Below are 15253 nucleotides of genomic sequence, written 5' to 3'. Positions count from 1 at the left end.
CAAGATTTCTGCATAACAATGGAAATCCTAGCACATGAGTGGCAATTGGCAAAGCAGAAGAGTGATATTGTATTAGCACTGAACAAAGGGAGCAGCTGCATTGTGGTTCCTCTTCCTGTTCTGTGCAATCTCGTAATCAAGAGGACCTCCAACTTCTACCAATCTTGGCTTAACCACCAACAACGGAGCGCTTACTGCTCCAAAGGTTTATGGGCGTTCGACCAAATTGAAATATGGCAGGCCTCAAACGCCGCCTCGAGCACAGAACGCTCCGCTTGCCTCCCGCGCCGCCAGAACCAAATCATGGAAATACAACTGCTGCGTCCTTTCCTCAGAGCATGTATCCGGCTGGGCTTGATGCCGTTAATGAGTGTGACCTTAAAGTGAGGTTAGAAATGAGGCACCCTACAATAGCTTTGAATCCTAGGAATGCGCCGAACTAAATGGGGAAGGGTACTGCAGGCGATCAGGTCGCTGTGATGATGCGATCTATATTCAATCCGCTGCCTATTTGTGTCCGTCGACGAGGGCGGATGGTTGTCAATGCTGCAAAGTGGCATGCACCCGCTTCGCACGCAAAGGCCCTAACGGCTCGAAAGCCAGCCGCCCTCTTCTCAATAATGCAAAACGCTACCTAATCAGCTACCTTTACTGCAACGCATTATTCGTAGTATACTGAATTGTTTCCACTCATGAATAATGCCTTACCCCAAATTAGGATTTTACCGGACTCCCAAATGAAACTGTCCAAATACTGAGTTGGAACAGAGGCATTAGATTATTATATCATTATGTGGAGGAGCACAATAAATTCCATTACGATGTTTATACTAGTGAAATACATAATTCTGGTGACTGCTCAAGACATTGAGCATAACCATTGGTTAGTCAAGATGTTTAACCAATCGCTCCGCGTCTGCGTATATTTGGTGCGATACATATCTGTTTGAAAAGCGCTCTGCATCTGTCGAAATTGGCAGTGATCTAGAGCAGTTTCGCGTTATGGGAAAAGGCGGGAGGACAATGACTGTTTGGCGACCGTGGGGGTGAGCGCGTGGCTACGCGGCTGGCTAACCAGTCGACCCGCTTGATCAAAGTGTCATGCATTGTTATCGCGCTCTTGATGTTGTGACTTTACGATTGTAGGATACTTTGTCGGCATAGGTATATGTGTTGTGCCAAACACAGCTTGTAATTCGAGCATCACTACGCACGTAAAAATACAACACCAATTAACAGATTCGCAGCGGATGTCATCGATGATATCACTTTGTCAACGAAAGCTGTTTTCAGTTGTGTAGTATTTTGTTCAACGTAGTACCTACGCACAGAAATACAGGAAGCTGCGGCGATGTAACCTCTGCGCAATGTACAGTCGCGATCGACGCTTGGAATCAGGGATGATGTTTCGTGTTGGGTTCCTCGGCTTATCTACAAGTACGCGACTGGCACCCACATTAGACAAAAGTACAGCCCTGAAGTCCGTGGGCTTCACAAAAGCCATTGTTCGCGAAGGTGATGGATGTGGGGAATATATATTACAAGGCAGTTTGGACAGCGCTCCCCACCCACTTACATCACTCGTCAAGTCCGTATGCCCTGATGTCCATGGCTTAGAGCAATTCTCCCGTTATCAATAGCAAATTAAAAGGCTTCGATTATAAAGGAACAATCTAATCGAACACGGCGCGCTTCCCCCTAGCGGTACCGCCCGCCTATTCCCCTCTCGCAGCCGACGCGCCTCCTCTAAGTCCATGGTAAGAGCGGCCACAAAACCTTTTGGATGGAGAGAATGATAGAGCGAAGAGATAAAGCTTTCAAAGTCACCCACACTATTCCGACTTCGCTATAGAATTATCGGAAAACAGAAGAATAGCGACGTCAGCTCGTAGTGTCAGGCGAGTCACAGCTCCTCGCTCCTCGTATCTGGACTTCCAGAGACCTCCCTTAACATAAACTTACATCTTCAGGTGACCACAACCCACATTGCATTCCTTCTGACATCCGGATATTGTCACTGCTATTGCAAGTAGTGGGATTCAAGGAGATTCAGAACCTTCCGCTCATGCCGTCTCAGGGAAGGTTTCTGGGGAAAACCCCGCGATCATCCCGCGAGTATTATTGTCTTTCCATCTCCGATTTAGAACTCCGCAAAATAGAACTCTTGGCATTGTAGACTCTCCTTTTAAGGCTATTTTGCCCAACGCGTGTTAGTCTCTGCAAATGATGGCATCGAAATCCACGTGGAGACCCTGAGTGTACGTGTTCGTACCTTTCAATTTAGTCCCATCGGTAGAAGATACTGCAGACTCTGACAACTATGAGTTTGCGTAAATCGAGTGGCTGCGTAAATCAAACAACACTGACAGAACTATACATTAGACCTGAGTTACATCCTTTCTTCGTAATTCTTATCTGCAATTACAAATACCTTTTATGGAGACTTCAATCGATAGTGTGGAACTCGATAGTAAATTAGATGACTCTGGTCTGCAAGCTCTGTTTGTGGTATGCCTTTTATTTCCAAACAATGCTGCCGTCTCCCGTGGCCATTATCTGCTGGAAATAAGTCGTGATCTCAATGATCGTCTTCTAATTTTAATTGAAAAGAAGTATGATGGCCCATCGCAGCACAATAGGCCATGTTGTAAGTGGAATCACAGAACGGAAAATTGTCGTGCAGTTGAAGGTATGTTAGCTGTACACTGCTACGGCGCTTTGTTAAGAACTTTATTTTGATCTGCGGTCCTCTAGGACGTTTTATCGGCTAGCCAAGGTGAAGTTTTGCACAGTTGACTATGGAGTGCCAGTAAGATTGGAATGTTCAACACCATATTTGTACAATGTGTACTACGGTATATGCCTTTGATATTTGAAATGCCATGGTACCGTATGATATCGAACGGACAGCATCTTCCGAATGATCAGAGACGATATAAAGGGCGATCTCCAGTTTGTACTTAACAGAGATGTGTACGTACTCAGCATTTTTAACGTTTCTCCTCCTAAATACATATGTAAAACATTTGTGGAGTCTATGGACGGGCCGTTATGATACCATTGGACACTTTGAATCCGTAAAACATGGAAGTCAAGGATTTTGCAGGGTCCAATATCTTTTCGTGGAATGGACTTAGAGTGTCGATCTCCATCGATTGGCTCAACGGAACTGAGGATAGCACACAATGGAAATATTGCGTATTCGATGCTGTAATGATGTTTTTTGTCAACGACCATCCCCTTTGGCCTGCAAATGTGTGATGCAAATAAATATAGCTTGTAGGCTGCTTATACAAGCCTTGTAATTTAAAAAATTTGGACAGAGAGCGCCTATAAGTTTTGTGCAATTTTCGGGCTTCTATTTTGATATATCCGGCCGAGTCCTGTCCAGAGTTACCAGTGCTCCCCGACTTTTAGCCCATTGGAGACGATAAAGAATACCGGATGATTTCTTATTTTAGACATTTTCCGTACAAAACTTGAAGTACTGTAAGCGTCGCCGTGCCCTTTAAGCTGCAATGAACATGTTCTGCCGGCCGAAGGCATGTCTTCGGTCAAAGCTTTCGATTCGGGCAGCGTGCAGAAGCCGAATATGAAAAGATAACAATTTTTTGCCCAACTTTTGCCCAAATATATAACCGCAGGCGACTCTATCTCACAACAGCTTTCACTTAAGGGGCATTGGAATGGGTACGAGTATTGAATAATGTTTAGCATATCTTACCTCCGTATATTAATCAACTCGTGTGCAGATTCCTAGGCTATTAATGAAGGCTGACAATGTGCAAACCCAAAGCTCATAAATATAACTCACAGAAGACCACATCTTTGCTTTGCCTAGATCGTTAAGGAGTCGGCGCGGCATACAAGTGACCGACGATGCAAATGTCACACAGAGTCGGCAGTTCGTAGGCGCGCGTGTATAATTTAAGGACAGAAATTAGTATCACTGGTTCATTTGAACCAGATACATGTAGGATGATTTGTACGATTGGCCCCAAATCAGCTACAGATTCACCTGTACTGTGCGCCAATTTATGTCATCTGCGCCCAAAGTACGCCATCGTAACGTAAGGCAACAAAGGTACCTGTTATACCCATGTATCCAAGTAGATACCTATATGAGGTGAGGAAAATTCCTGAGTGATTGTATAGCTGGATTTGCGTCGTAGAACCCATCTGAGTTGGTGAACGAAACTTTTTTCTTCCGAGAAGTCCATGTCGGGCGCTAAGGGGAGTTGGAAACGAGCGAATGGTTGCTGGAGTGGAAAATTTAAACACAAGGATAATTCATACGATGCAAAAATTCGATGTGATATGACACCAGTGTCAGCGTCATACATACAGGAGGTAATGGAAAGTCAAGCAATGGCGTGGAGTCCTATTATGTTTAGCATTCATAAGCTAATGGGGTCCTAAGGAGATCTTCTGTGAGTCGACGAAATGAGAAAAAGCATTCTCGGCAGATTGAGAGTGTAACAGTAGGAAGAGTCCAAATCGATGATTTAAGAGATGAAACACCATAGATCCTACCTTATTCCAAGGATTTAGTCCACTGAGAAACGGATAATTTGGAGCCACAAAAAGTAGGTGAATGTCTGAGCGAGTCAACGATCAACAGTCAATTGGTCCCGCCAGAGATAGATGATGGTGCGTGATAAGCATCGAATGTAGATAACGCCCTGGAAGAGATGAAGTTTGCCATGATGGCAAATAATTGATGGTGTTGAATCCGAGCGCTGAAGAACAATATTTTCCAAGTGATGGGAGGAAAGAAAGTCAGTTGGAACTTCAAGTTGACGGCCCGAAGGGAACACGGTGATGTGACATCTGTGACTGTTCGCGTTTGGTTAATCATGTGATCACAATTTTCATTTTGTCGATCGTAAAGATCACATTCTGTATCCTTCACCTCATTTTTCATCTTTCTATTAGTATGTGTTTGATATACACATAAAAGATCTACTAACTAAAAGGTTCTTTTGTTAATTTGAAGGATCTATACCAATGGCTGAAATTCACGACCAATTTGATACGATACTTATTCTTGATTTTGGCTCTCAGGTGCGCTACTTCCTCTCAGATCTTCTTATCTATGAGCACTGAATAATATGCCGAACAGTACAGTCACCTTATTACAAGGAGATGTAGAGAACACAATGTTTATGCAGAACTTCTTCCATGCACAACCTTGTTAAAAGATGTAAACTTCAAACCTAAAGGTCCGTCCAATCTGGATCAAGGTCGTTTCACCCGATTCATTGGGTCTTTGAAGGAATCATTCTATCTGGGTCACCGTATTCTGTTTACGACAAGGGATCTCCTCATGTTGATCCAGCAGTTTTCGATGCCGGAGTGCCTATTTTGGGAATATGCTATGGGCTTCAGGTCGGTTTTCAACCAAATCCATTAGTTATAAAGGTTGTTGACCGAGAATCCCTACAGGAGATTGCTTGGAACCTTGGTGGAGAAGTGACCAAATGTGACCATAGGGAATATGGCTCTGCAGATATCACCGTCTCGACGTTCGGAAATGGTTCAGTAGACGCGTTGTTCCAGGGTCTAGGAAATGAGATGAAGGTGTGAGCCTAGCCTATCGCGCTAAAAGTTATGGCTGATTGAGTTGTTATCAGGTTTGGATGTCACACGGGGATCAACTATCGAAGCCACCTCCTGATTTTCATGTCATCGGACACACGTCCACTGCCCCATATGCTGCCCTTGCGCATAATTCTAAACCGATATATGGTATCCAATTCCATCCTGAAGTAACGCACTCTCCTACCGGAAAGGCTGTTATTGGGAAGTTCATCCTTGACATCTGCGGATGTCGGAAGCATTGGACAATGGTGCGAGTTTCCCCTTTCCTCTTTATGATCCAAAAATGAATCTGCGTAAAATTATAGGAAGAATTCATCGGAAAGGAGATTGCGCGTATCAGAGAAATTTGTGGACCTAAGGGAAGAGTTATTGGAGCTGTTAGTGGGGGTGTTGATAGTACAGTCGCTGCGAAATTAATGCACGAAGCCATCGGTGATCGGTGAGTGCTCTTGTAAACTTGTCTAGGATTTTTTTACATCTGTATTGCTTAGATTCCACGCCATTATGGTAGACAACGGTGTCCTGCGGCTGAATGAAGCCAAACAGGTCCATGAGATGCTCAACAAGGATTTGGGCGTCAATCTGACTGTCGTTGACGCTTCTGACCTCTTCCTATCTCGTCTCGAGGGAGTTGAAGACCCTGAAAAGAAGCGCAAAATCATCGGCAACACGTTCATTAATGTTTTTGAGGCAGAGGCTGCGAAAATAGAAGCTGCTGCTGAGGAAGACGAAAAGAACGGCGCTGAAGCCAAGGGTCGCGTCGAATGGCTTCTACAGGGAACATTGTACCCCGACGTCATCGAAAGTATCAGCTTCAAAGGCCCCAGTGCCACCATTAAGACTCATCACAATGTCGGTGGTCTTCTTAAGGATATGAAACTAAAATTGATCGAGCCTCTGCGAGAGCTCTTCAAAGGTCTGCCTCATTTTTGTATTTTGTCTCCTGCAATTCAGAATCCTGACATACATCAGACGAGGTTCGAGCTCTAGGGCGCCTATTGTCAATCCCCGCGCAACTCGTCGGCCGACACCCTTTCCCAGGACCCGGCCTTGCCATTCGTATCCTGGGTCCGGTTAACAGAGAACAAGTCAGAATTCTTCAGTTAGCCGATACTATTTACATCGAAGAGATTCGCAAAGCAGGATTGTACGATCAAATTGCGCAAGCCTTCGCCGTTCTTTTGCCAGTTAAAGCCGTCGGAGTCATGGGTGACCTACGGACATACGAGCAGGTGTGTTTGCCCCTCTTTGAGATATCTTTCCACGGCCCAAAACTGCGGCCCGTATCCTATTCAAAATTATGATGCTTACTGATATTTTGTCCCTCTTCACACCTAATGGATTAGGTTATCGCTCTCAGAGCTGTACAGTCAGAAGATTTCATGACGGCTGACTGGTAAGTTCGGCCCCATTACCCACCAGTACAATTTACTTATCAGCGGGATGCATATCACAGGTTCTCTTTCCCTCCTGAGGTCCTTCGCCGCATCTCCTCTCGGATCACAAATGAAGTGGCTGGAATCAACCGTGTTACTTATGATATTTCTTCGAAACCTCCGGCAGTGCGTAGCTATTACTTTTTCCCGTATGTTCGTTGACTAACCTAGCCATCTTATTAGACTGTTGAATGGTTGTGACCGAGAAAGTCATACCTAGAGCAAAGCGCTCAGTGACATCTCAACGGATTGTCTTTGCGTCATTTCAAATAATTGGTTCTGTTTTTAACGATAGGCTTCGGGTATTTACGAGATGTTGTACACTCGGCAAGCTGAGCAGCGCTGATGTCATCAGATCCAGAACATAGAATTGCTCTGGTTAACAGTGTTCCGCAATCCATGGACTGTCTTTAAGCCTTCGCCAAGCTTTCGTTTCATTTCAACAAATTCACGCATTGTTTTTCTCTTTTCGTTTAGAGCATGGAGGAAGAGCAGTGATAAGTGACAAAGCGATTGGATACAAGCTGGGTCAATTCTCAGTCATCGCTTGCAAGTACGGTGATGCGACGGCGGCTAAGATTATAAAGTTTTCCGCTGACATGACAGCTTCAATCCGCTACTTGATCGAACAGGTGGATTGCGCTATGCGGGTGTAATAAAAAAGACTCATGTCAGGTATTAATTGTCTAGCGGAACAATTTCCACAGTCCAGACGACAGAACTAGAAACGAATTGAGATCTATGCTCATTTTGCTTGATTTAGTTTGACCAACTGACGATAGAAATCAGAACGTAATTGCCATAGCTTGGGATCCAAAGCTTTTGGAGGTTGCAACACTGCGCCGCTCTGCGCAGAGTATGCTTCATAGTTGAAGGATGTCAGACAAACGGAGGATACAGTGTACACGGCTGCAATCATTGGGTAACGTGAATGGTTAGGTGGGTGGCCTGCAACTGCCGTCCTAGTCGGCACGAACAAATGCATCACAGACAATGGCCCATGGCCTACCAATGATGTGACTAACAACTACCTGCTCAGAAATGAGCAATTGTGCCAGCATGGAGGGTAGCGTACGGTACTCCGCACAAGGCCCCATCAATCCACTGTTCAATAAAGGGTTCTTCCATTCGTTGCTTTTTTGGATTGAACTGGCTTCAAGTTCGGGAATCGGGCCTTATATATTTCCGAGATCGTCGTTCAAATTATAATGAAAAAGCTTGTGCACAGCTCAAGAATAGAAGAATCTTCAGGGTTGGAAGGTCAATTTATGTCTATCTGGTATTCACCTATGAAGACGGAAGGCGGATAATGAGCTCTATGCACAGATGAGCGTGTGCCTCGACTTCTTGCGAAAGAAAATGACAGCTGTACAGCTTGTGCCTTCCCATGGTGCCCTCAGAGAACCGGACTGTAGGCCGTGAATGGTCAGAAGAAAGGACAGGGACGTTACCATCATTATTTGGGGGTGAACTTAACCTAGTTGCCTCAACTGGAACAGTAATAAAGAGAAATGCATTAAAAAAATTGGATGCAGACTTGACAATGCCAAAAAAAGTTTTGGCCCTCAATTCAGGACTGCAGCAGAGAGAAATGTCGGGGAAACATGCCAGAATGAGACCTATAGTGTCTGGTGTTTGCTTGATTTTTGACACGTTGGCGCTCTTCGATTGCGTCGGAGGAGACATGAGGAGCCAAGAACAGATGGTGTACTGTAAAAGGCTGCTGCCTTTCCCAAATTAATGGGCGATGTGTATTTGAAATTTTGGACAAGACAAGGTCGGTGAGTACAGACCACGGTAAATGACATGTGCTACGCCCATGACGACGGCAGTAGAAATGGAGTCTGCGGAGTGATACCGTTGAAAAAAAGATCAAAGTGACTCCAATTCAAGTGGTGCAATTGCGTCCGATATGTGCCTTTGTTCTCTTCATTCGACCGTACTTCTCTGGTAGTATGGATAAGTGGCGTTTCCGCCTGTCTAAGCAGTTTAAGACTTTTCAGTCCCCTTGTCTGCCGATATTTGACGGCCTATTCTTTAGTGATGGAAAGAAAGCAGCATAAGTGAGGATGAAGCTGAATCCTATATGACGGCGAGCAAAAAGTGAAACACCTAGGACAATGGATGGATCCATTGACGACGAAGCAAAGATAGGCACATCGAATAGAACTGCTGATGATCCGCCTTGGATTTCATTCCATGTTCCTGTCACAATGGAACTTATCGACAGAGGCTTTTTGCGCTGTTCGAGACTCGAATTCAACAGCGTGTCATCGACGGTTGAAAAAAGCATTGATCTGTAGGGAATCACAACTGCTGATAGGAGGGTACGCAAAAAGCGATATCCGTCTGCGATAAAGAAAAATAGCAAGGAGGAGGCACCACAGAATGCCAGAAACGATGGCCAGGGCCGGAAGATCATTGTGGTGGATGAAAGAAGGCGGTTTCCCAACATGGAAGGAACCAAACACACACCTTCATCCTTACCATCACCTACTATATCATCCAAGTCCTAGTTCCTGACCACAATGGGTACGTCAAACGTTGCGTCAAAGCAAATTATGCTCTAATACCATTCTTCTTTAGGTATCCCAAAGGTATGTTCCACTTCTTGAGATTGGCTGGCGAAAGCGCTGAATTATGGTTTCAAGTTCTTCCGCTACATCTCGTAAGTAGCCTCATGTTCAACACCACTCTAAGTGTTGCTTATCCTTTCTTTGGATAACAGAGAACGCTATCCTTTAACGTCCCAACTTATTCAAGAGAACAAAATTCCAGAGTTCGGTGCGTCCACTACGTTTGTTTTCTTCACGGAGTTGGTTCTAACGTGCCAGCAGATAACCTTTACCTGGATTTCAACGGAATCATTCATAACTGTGAGATGTGCATTCCATTTACTTAGATATGCACTAACTATCATTTTTGCGAATGCAGGTTCTCATCCAAACGACGAGGATGCCCATTTCCGGTTGTCAGAAGAGCAGATTTTTACCTCCATCTTTGCTTATGTCGACCATCTTTTCGGAAAAATCAAACCCAAAAAGTTGTTTTTCATGGCAGTCGACGGTGTTGCTCCCCGTGCGAAGATGAACCAGCAACGAAGTAGACGTTTCAGGACAGCGAAAGAAGCTAAGGAGGTCCGAGAGAAAGCAGAGGCTAAAGGGGAGAAGCTTCCAGACGAGAAAGCTTTTGACAGCAATTGTATAACACCAGGTACGTTCTCTGGGATGTCCAATATCAGTCACAGTGTTAAATAACTTGAACAGGGACACCATTCATGGCCCGTCTTTCAGAGCAGCTTCGGTATTTTATCAACAAGAAGATCACAGAAGATTCGAACTGGCGGGATGTCGAAGTTGTTTTGTCAGGCCACGAAGTGCCAGGAGAAGGGGAACATAAGATTATGGAGTACATTCGATTGTCGCGAGCGCAACCAGACTACAACCCCAACATTCGTCACTGTCTTTACGGACTCGACGCCGATTTAATCATGCTAGGACTCTTAAGTCACGACCCTCATTTTTGTTTGCTACGTGAAGAAGTGAAGTTTGGACCTGCCTCCCGTAAGAAGGGCAGCACGAGGTAAGCACAAAGCCTTAATGTGGTTGATTCGTCTCACTGAAGCATTACAGCTTGGAATCCATCAATTTCTATCTTTTACATCTATCGCTGATGCGGGAATACCTTGACTTGGAGTTTCACGATATAGAACCGATACTGCCCTTCAAATACAACCTAGAAAGAGTTATTGACGACTTTATTCTGCTGGCGGTATTTGTCGGCAACGATTTTTTGCCCAATCTGCCAGATTTACATATCCACGAAAATGGGTTGGAGCGACTGTTTGATGTTTACAAGAAGGTGTTGCCGGGCATGGGTTAGTATTATCTATACATGCTCAAATTCAGCCTGATTAAATTTCCCTTCGTGACAGATGGATACATCAACGAAAGTGGCAAGATCAACACTAAACGACTTCAAATAGTGTTGGACGAGATGGCTCAGTGGGAAGAGGAAGTTTTCCAACGTGAATACGCCGATATGAATTGGTACAAGGGGAAGCAAGACAAGCATGTGAAGAAGTTGGAAAATGGCGGCCCAAAACGAGGAGAACTGGGTATGTCATCATCTGTCTCAAGTATCGTTCACGGAAAACAGATTCTAATCATTTTTACAGCATTGACACAAACACAGAGAGAAGTATTCGAAAGAGTTAGGACGTTTGTGATGGAAAACAGGAATTTGCCTTCGCCTTCACACTATCGTGCAGCGATGTTGGCAATGCCAAACCAATTTCCAGCAAAGGATAGGCAGTTTATTACCAAATTATCAGAGGACCTGCACTTAAGTGTGCGCTGGGATGAATACGACGACCAAGACGTAAATCTCGTGACTTGGAGGTTTCCTAGGGCGTTGGATGAGGATGAAATCAAAGAAGGAGAGAATGGGACTGACGGAAGTGAATGGGAGGATGATGCTGACGATGACGAAAGTCGGGCTGCTGTAGACCGTGTGTTGAAGAAGTATGAGAAGGCTCGTGTGGTGGACCCTGACGAAGAAGGAAGCTTTGACGAACGGTATAAAAGATCTGTGCAAGAAAAAATGGATGAATGGAAGAGGGGGTATTATCAGGTATGCGTGGCCAATGTTTTCCATTCGTTTGATACCGATCCAATTTTTTATAGGGCAAACTTGAAATATCATACGACAACCCCAAAGATATGCACGATCTTGTATATAAATACGTGGAAGGACTGCAGTGGGTGATGCACTACTACTACAGTGGTGTGGCCTCATGGGGCTGGTTCTACAACTATCATTATGCTCCAAGAATTTCGGGTAATATTCTTCTCTTCGATAACAAAAGTAATCTTCTGACCTGTTGCGTTGTAAGACCTACGAGGAGTTGATAAAATGACTTTTGATTTCAAGCTTGGCACACCATTCAAACCATACGAACAGTTAATGGGTGTGTTACCGGTAGCAAGTATGGAACATATCCCTATGGCTTACAGGGTTGGCATTTTTCTTCACTGTGTTTTGTTGTCTGCATTGTTCAAACTCCCAAATAGGATCTGATGTACGACCCAAATTCGCCGATCCTTGATTTCTATCCTCTCGAGTTCGAGCAAGATCTGAACGGCAAGAAGCAGGATTGGGAGGCGATTGTCAAGATCCCTTTCATTGACGAGGCCAGATTACTGAAAGCTATGGCATGTTCGTATTCGTATAGTCTTAACAATCTCCGCTTCTGACCAGAGTTTATTTTGTTTTGTTTTTCAGCGCGCGAGCACCGCCTTACAAAGGAGGAAGTCGAAAGAAATTCCCGTGGAACGAGCACCATTTTCCGTTACAATCCAGGAGAGCCAACCTACTACCCGTCTTCGCTGCCTGGATTCTTCCCTCCTTTATACCGATGTGCTTGCATTATGGAACCATTTGATTTACCGACACTCGATGGCCTTCATCTGATACCAGGGCTTTGTGACGGTGTTGCCTTGGGCGCTGAGGCTCTCGCTGGTTTCCCATCATTACAAACCCTTCCACACACCGCTCAATTAGGTTATCATGGCGTTAACGTACATGGGTCCGAGAGTCGAAATAAGTCGATGATCGTGCATATCGAGAATCCTTATGAAAACACCAAAGTACAAGATATTGCCACCAACATGATCGATCAGCGAATCTTTATGGGGTGGCCGTTCTTACAGGAGGGTTTGGTCGTTGCTGTGTCAGATTCGTTGTTCAAGTACGAAAAAATGGTGGTTGTTCCCGGCACACCCGCCAAGGTCGTTTCGAATCCTCATGCACCTCAAGGATTGGGCCACTGGAAGATGAAAGCGGAGCGTATCGAGACTTACTACTCCAAGCGGTGTGGAGTGATTACCGGAAACGTTGACATATTACTCCACATTCGCCCACTAAAAGGCGAGTATAGCTAAATTGTCTAAAGCTCTGAACAAACATGCTAAACAAATTTATATAGGTCTCAAGAGACTGGAAACAGGGGCATTCGTGAAAGATTACGAAGGTCCGGATAAAGAGCAGGAACAAGCCGTACAAATGTGCCTAACAGAGGTTGTATCTGAGGATCCTCGGTTTATGGAAAGAGATGCTCCTCCACTTTCTGAAGAGTTCCCCGATGGCAGTAAGATCTTTTTCCTTGGGGAACACGCATACGGTGTCGCTGCCCAAGTTTCATCTACAACGGAAACGGCACTATCTGTCATACTCGCAGTATGTTTTGGTCACATTGGTCTTTCCAAAGACTTTGCTGACGTCCATTTTAGTTTTTCCCTTCTGAAAAGGCGGAAAACGACAAATTCAAGACAATTGTCAACAATCGTAAAGCCAGTCGATACTACCCTTCGTTCAAAGCAGCCGATCTCGTCGGATTGACTGGGCGCGCGTTGGGCAAAATCACATCCAGTTTTATGGTCATTACTTCCGATAATCAAAAGACTAATTTGGGCCTCAGCCTCAAATTTGAGGCGAAGTCCCTAAAGGTTATTGATTATTCACGTAAAGACGGACGCACTTGGGAATATAGTGAAAAGACAGTGGAACTGATCAAAGAATACAAGGCAAGATTCTATAATATTGGGCGTCTCGGTGAGGCTGATAATTTCTACTTTGTACTAGGAAAAGTTCCCGGAAGTTTTCAGGATCCTCGATATGAGCGGGGATGGTCAGTTACCTGTTTATGAACTATTGGCCAAGTTTTGGCTGACCAAACTTTTACAGCAATGGCGAAAGCTTCCGATGTCTTTGCTGGGCCTGATCCGGATGGTAAAGTCAGAGAAATCAAAAACTGGTTGAAATCTAAAGGCGTTCGCGATTTTGAACCGGTATCTCTCTTTTGCGATCAATTGACAAAGGTATGATCGTGTTTTAGCGAGGCTGTGATTCTTGAACTTATTTCTTACAGGAAACTGTGGCTGAGATTGAGACATTGGCGGATACTTTTACCAAGAATAAGGTTCCCTCTCAAATCAAGAAAGCCATCGTCAAGGGCATCCCCAGACAAGCTGTCCTCAAACCTGCTCATGCGGTCTATCGCCTTCAAAATCAGCATTTCGCTCTCGGTGATCGCGTGACCATGGTTCAGGATTCAGGCAGTGTCCCTCTGTCAGTGAAGGGAGTGGTAATCGGACTCAATGCCAAATCAATGGATGTTGTTTGGGATGTTCCATTTATGGCAGGGGTCACATTGGGAGACCGGTGATTTTTAATCCACTTTACACCCACCAATATACCATGCTGATTATCCTATTTCCCCTAGCTGCTCCCAATATCGTGGATCAACTGTTGAATTCAACACTTGCCTCAATTTGACGAACCCGCAGTTTGTTACCTCTACAAATCCCAAAGCGCCTCCTCCTATTCGAAACCAGGTCCCATTCAAACCTCGCTTTGGACCGCATCCAGCCATCAATCCAGCTCCCGGCCACACGCCAGCTTCTGGGTTCCGTCCTGCTCCTCCATCAACGTACGTGTTCTCCACGGCTCCATAAACGTGTTTTTGCTAATCCTGATCAATGTAGCCAACCAGCGCGTGTTCATATAATGTCCAACCCAAACAGAGGCAGAGGTGGGTTTGTTAACGGTCGAGGTGGTCCTCCTTTCCAATCTGCGGTTACGGGCCCTCATTCGCAACCGCAAACAAAAGAACCGGCATCTGTTGCACATGCTGAACCAGCTGTACCCATACCGGTAAATGGCAGAGGTTCGCACAGAGGAGGGGGACGTGGCGGATTTGGTCCTGGGTTCCGTGGCTTGCGAGGGTTTGTCCCCAATGGCGATCGCGGTCGAGGAGGTCGAGGGGGATTCCGAGGTCGAGGGCGAGGGTCCTTCGCTACCCCTACGCCATCTTGATTGAAGTATGTACAATTGTCTATATGTTGACCGTGTTGTGCTTGTCGTTGTCTATTCATTTGTTGGTTTTGTATGTAGGCCTTGGTAATGTACTGGTTCCTTTATCGAATATCAATCATGCGCATGCAATGTTCTAGAGCTTCCTATTTTTTTCGGCGGCACAGTCCCCAGGCTGCGTCTTTCAGCTGTTCTTTCTTTGGTGTCTCGACATTTGATGAGAAGACTTTTTGCTTAGCGTCGGCATCCTTGGCTTTAATACTCAAGCAGGGATAAAAATAGAACATATATCTGGAATGAAATACATTCGATCCGGTGCCATCAAAATTGCGGCTTTCAATAAA

General features: G+C 45.0%; 2 protein-coding genes across 2 annotated transcripts; both read left to right on the top strand.

Moving 5' to 3' along the window:
• Positions 1-5007: 5007 nt before the first annotated feature.
• Positions 5008-7238, top strand: JR316_0005624 (GMP synthase (glutamine-hydrolyzing); the record flags this gene model as incomplete). The annotated part of the gene is made up of 11 exons (XM_047891380.1): positions 5008-5064; positions 5123-5222; positions 5276-5388; positions 5446-5580; positions 5634-5849; positions 5907-6040; positions 6093-6517; positions 6574-6833; positions 6948-6997; positions 7058-7163; positions 7221-7238. 11 exons carry the CDS (start codon positions 5008-5010, stop codon positions 7236-7238), a joined length of 1614 nt encoding a protein of 537 aa, XP_047748729.1.
• Positions 7239-9565: 2327 nt separating this feature from the next.
• On the top strand, positions 9566-14912 carry JR316_0005623 (5'-3' exoribonuclease 1; the record flags this gene model as incomplete). The annotated part of the gene is made up of 21 exons (XM_047891379.1): positions 9566-9569; positions 9624-9634; positions 9689-9705; positions 9766-9821; positions 9875-9913; positions 9972-10250; positions 10304-10619; positions 10670-10914; positions 10972-11154; positions 11215-11669; positions 11723-11876; positions 11932-12053; positions 12110-12254; positions 12321-12965; positions 13024-13274; positions 13328-13649; positions 13696-13725; positions 13782-13915; positions 13966-14258; positions 14320-14526; positions 14582-14912. The coding sequence occupies 21 exons, from the start codon at positions 9566-9568 to the stop codon at positions 14910-14912; spliced, it is 4239 nt and encodes a 1412-aa protein (XP_047748728.1).
• Between the last annotated feature and the right edge of the window lie 341 nt (positions 14913-15253).

Source organism: Psilocybe cubensis, chromosome 5 (genome assembly GCF_017499595.1).
Source record: "Psilocybe cubensis strain MGC-MH-2018 chromosome 5, whole genome shotgun sequence".
Classification (NCBI taxonomy): domain Eukaryota; kingdom Fungi; phylum Basidiomycota; class Agaricomycetes; order Agaricales; family Agrocybaceae; genus Psilocybe; species Psilocybe cubensis.
This window is presented reverse-complemented; position numbering and strand designations above follow the sequence as displayed.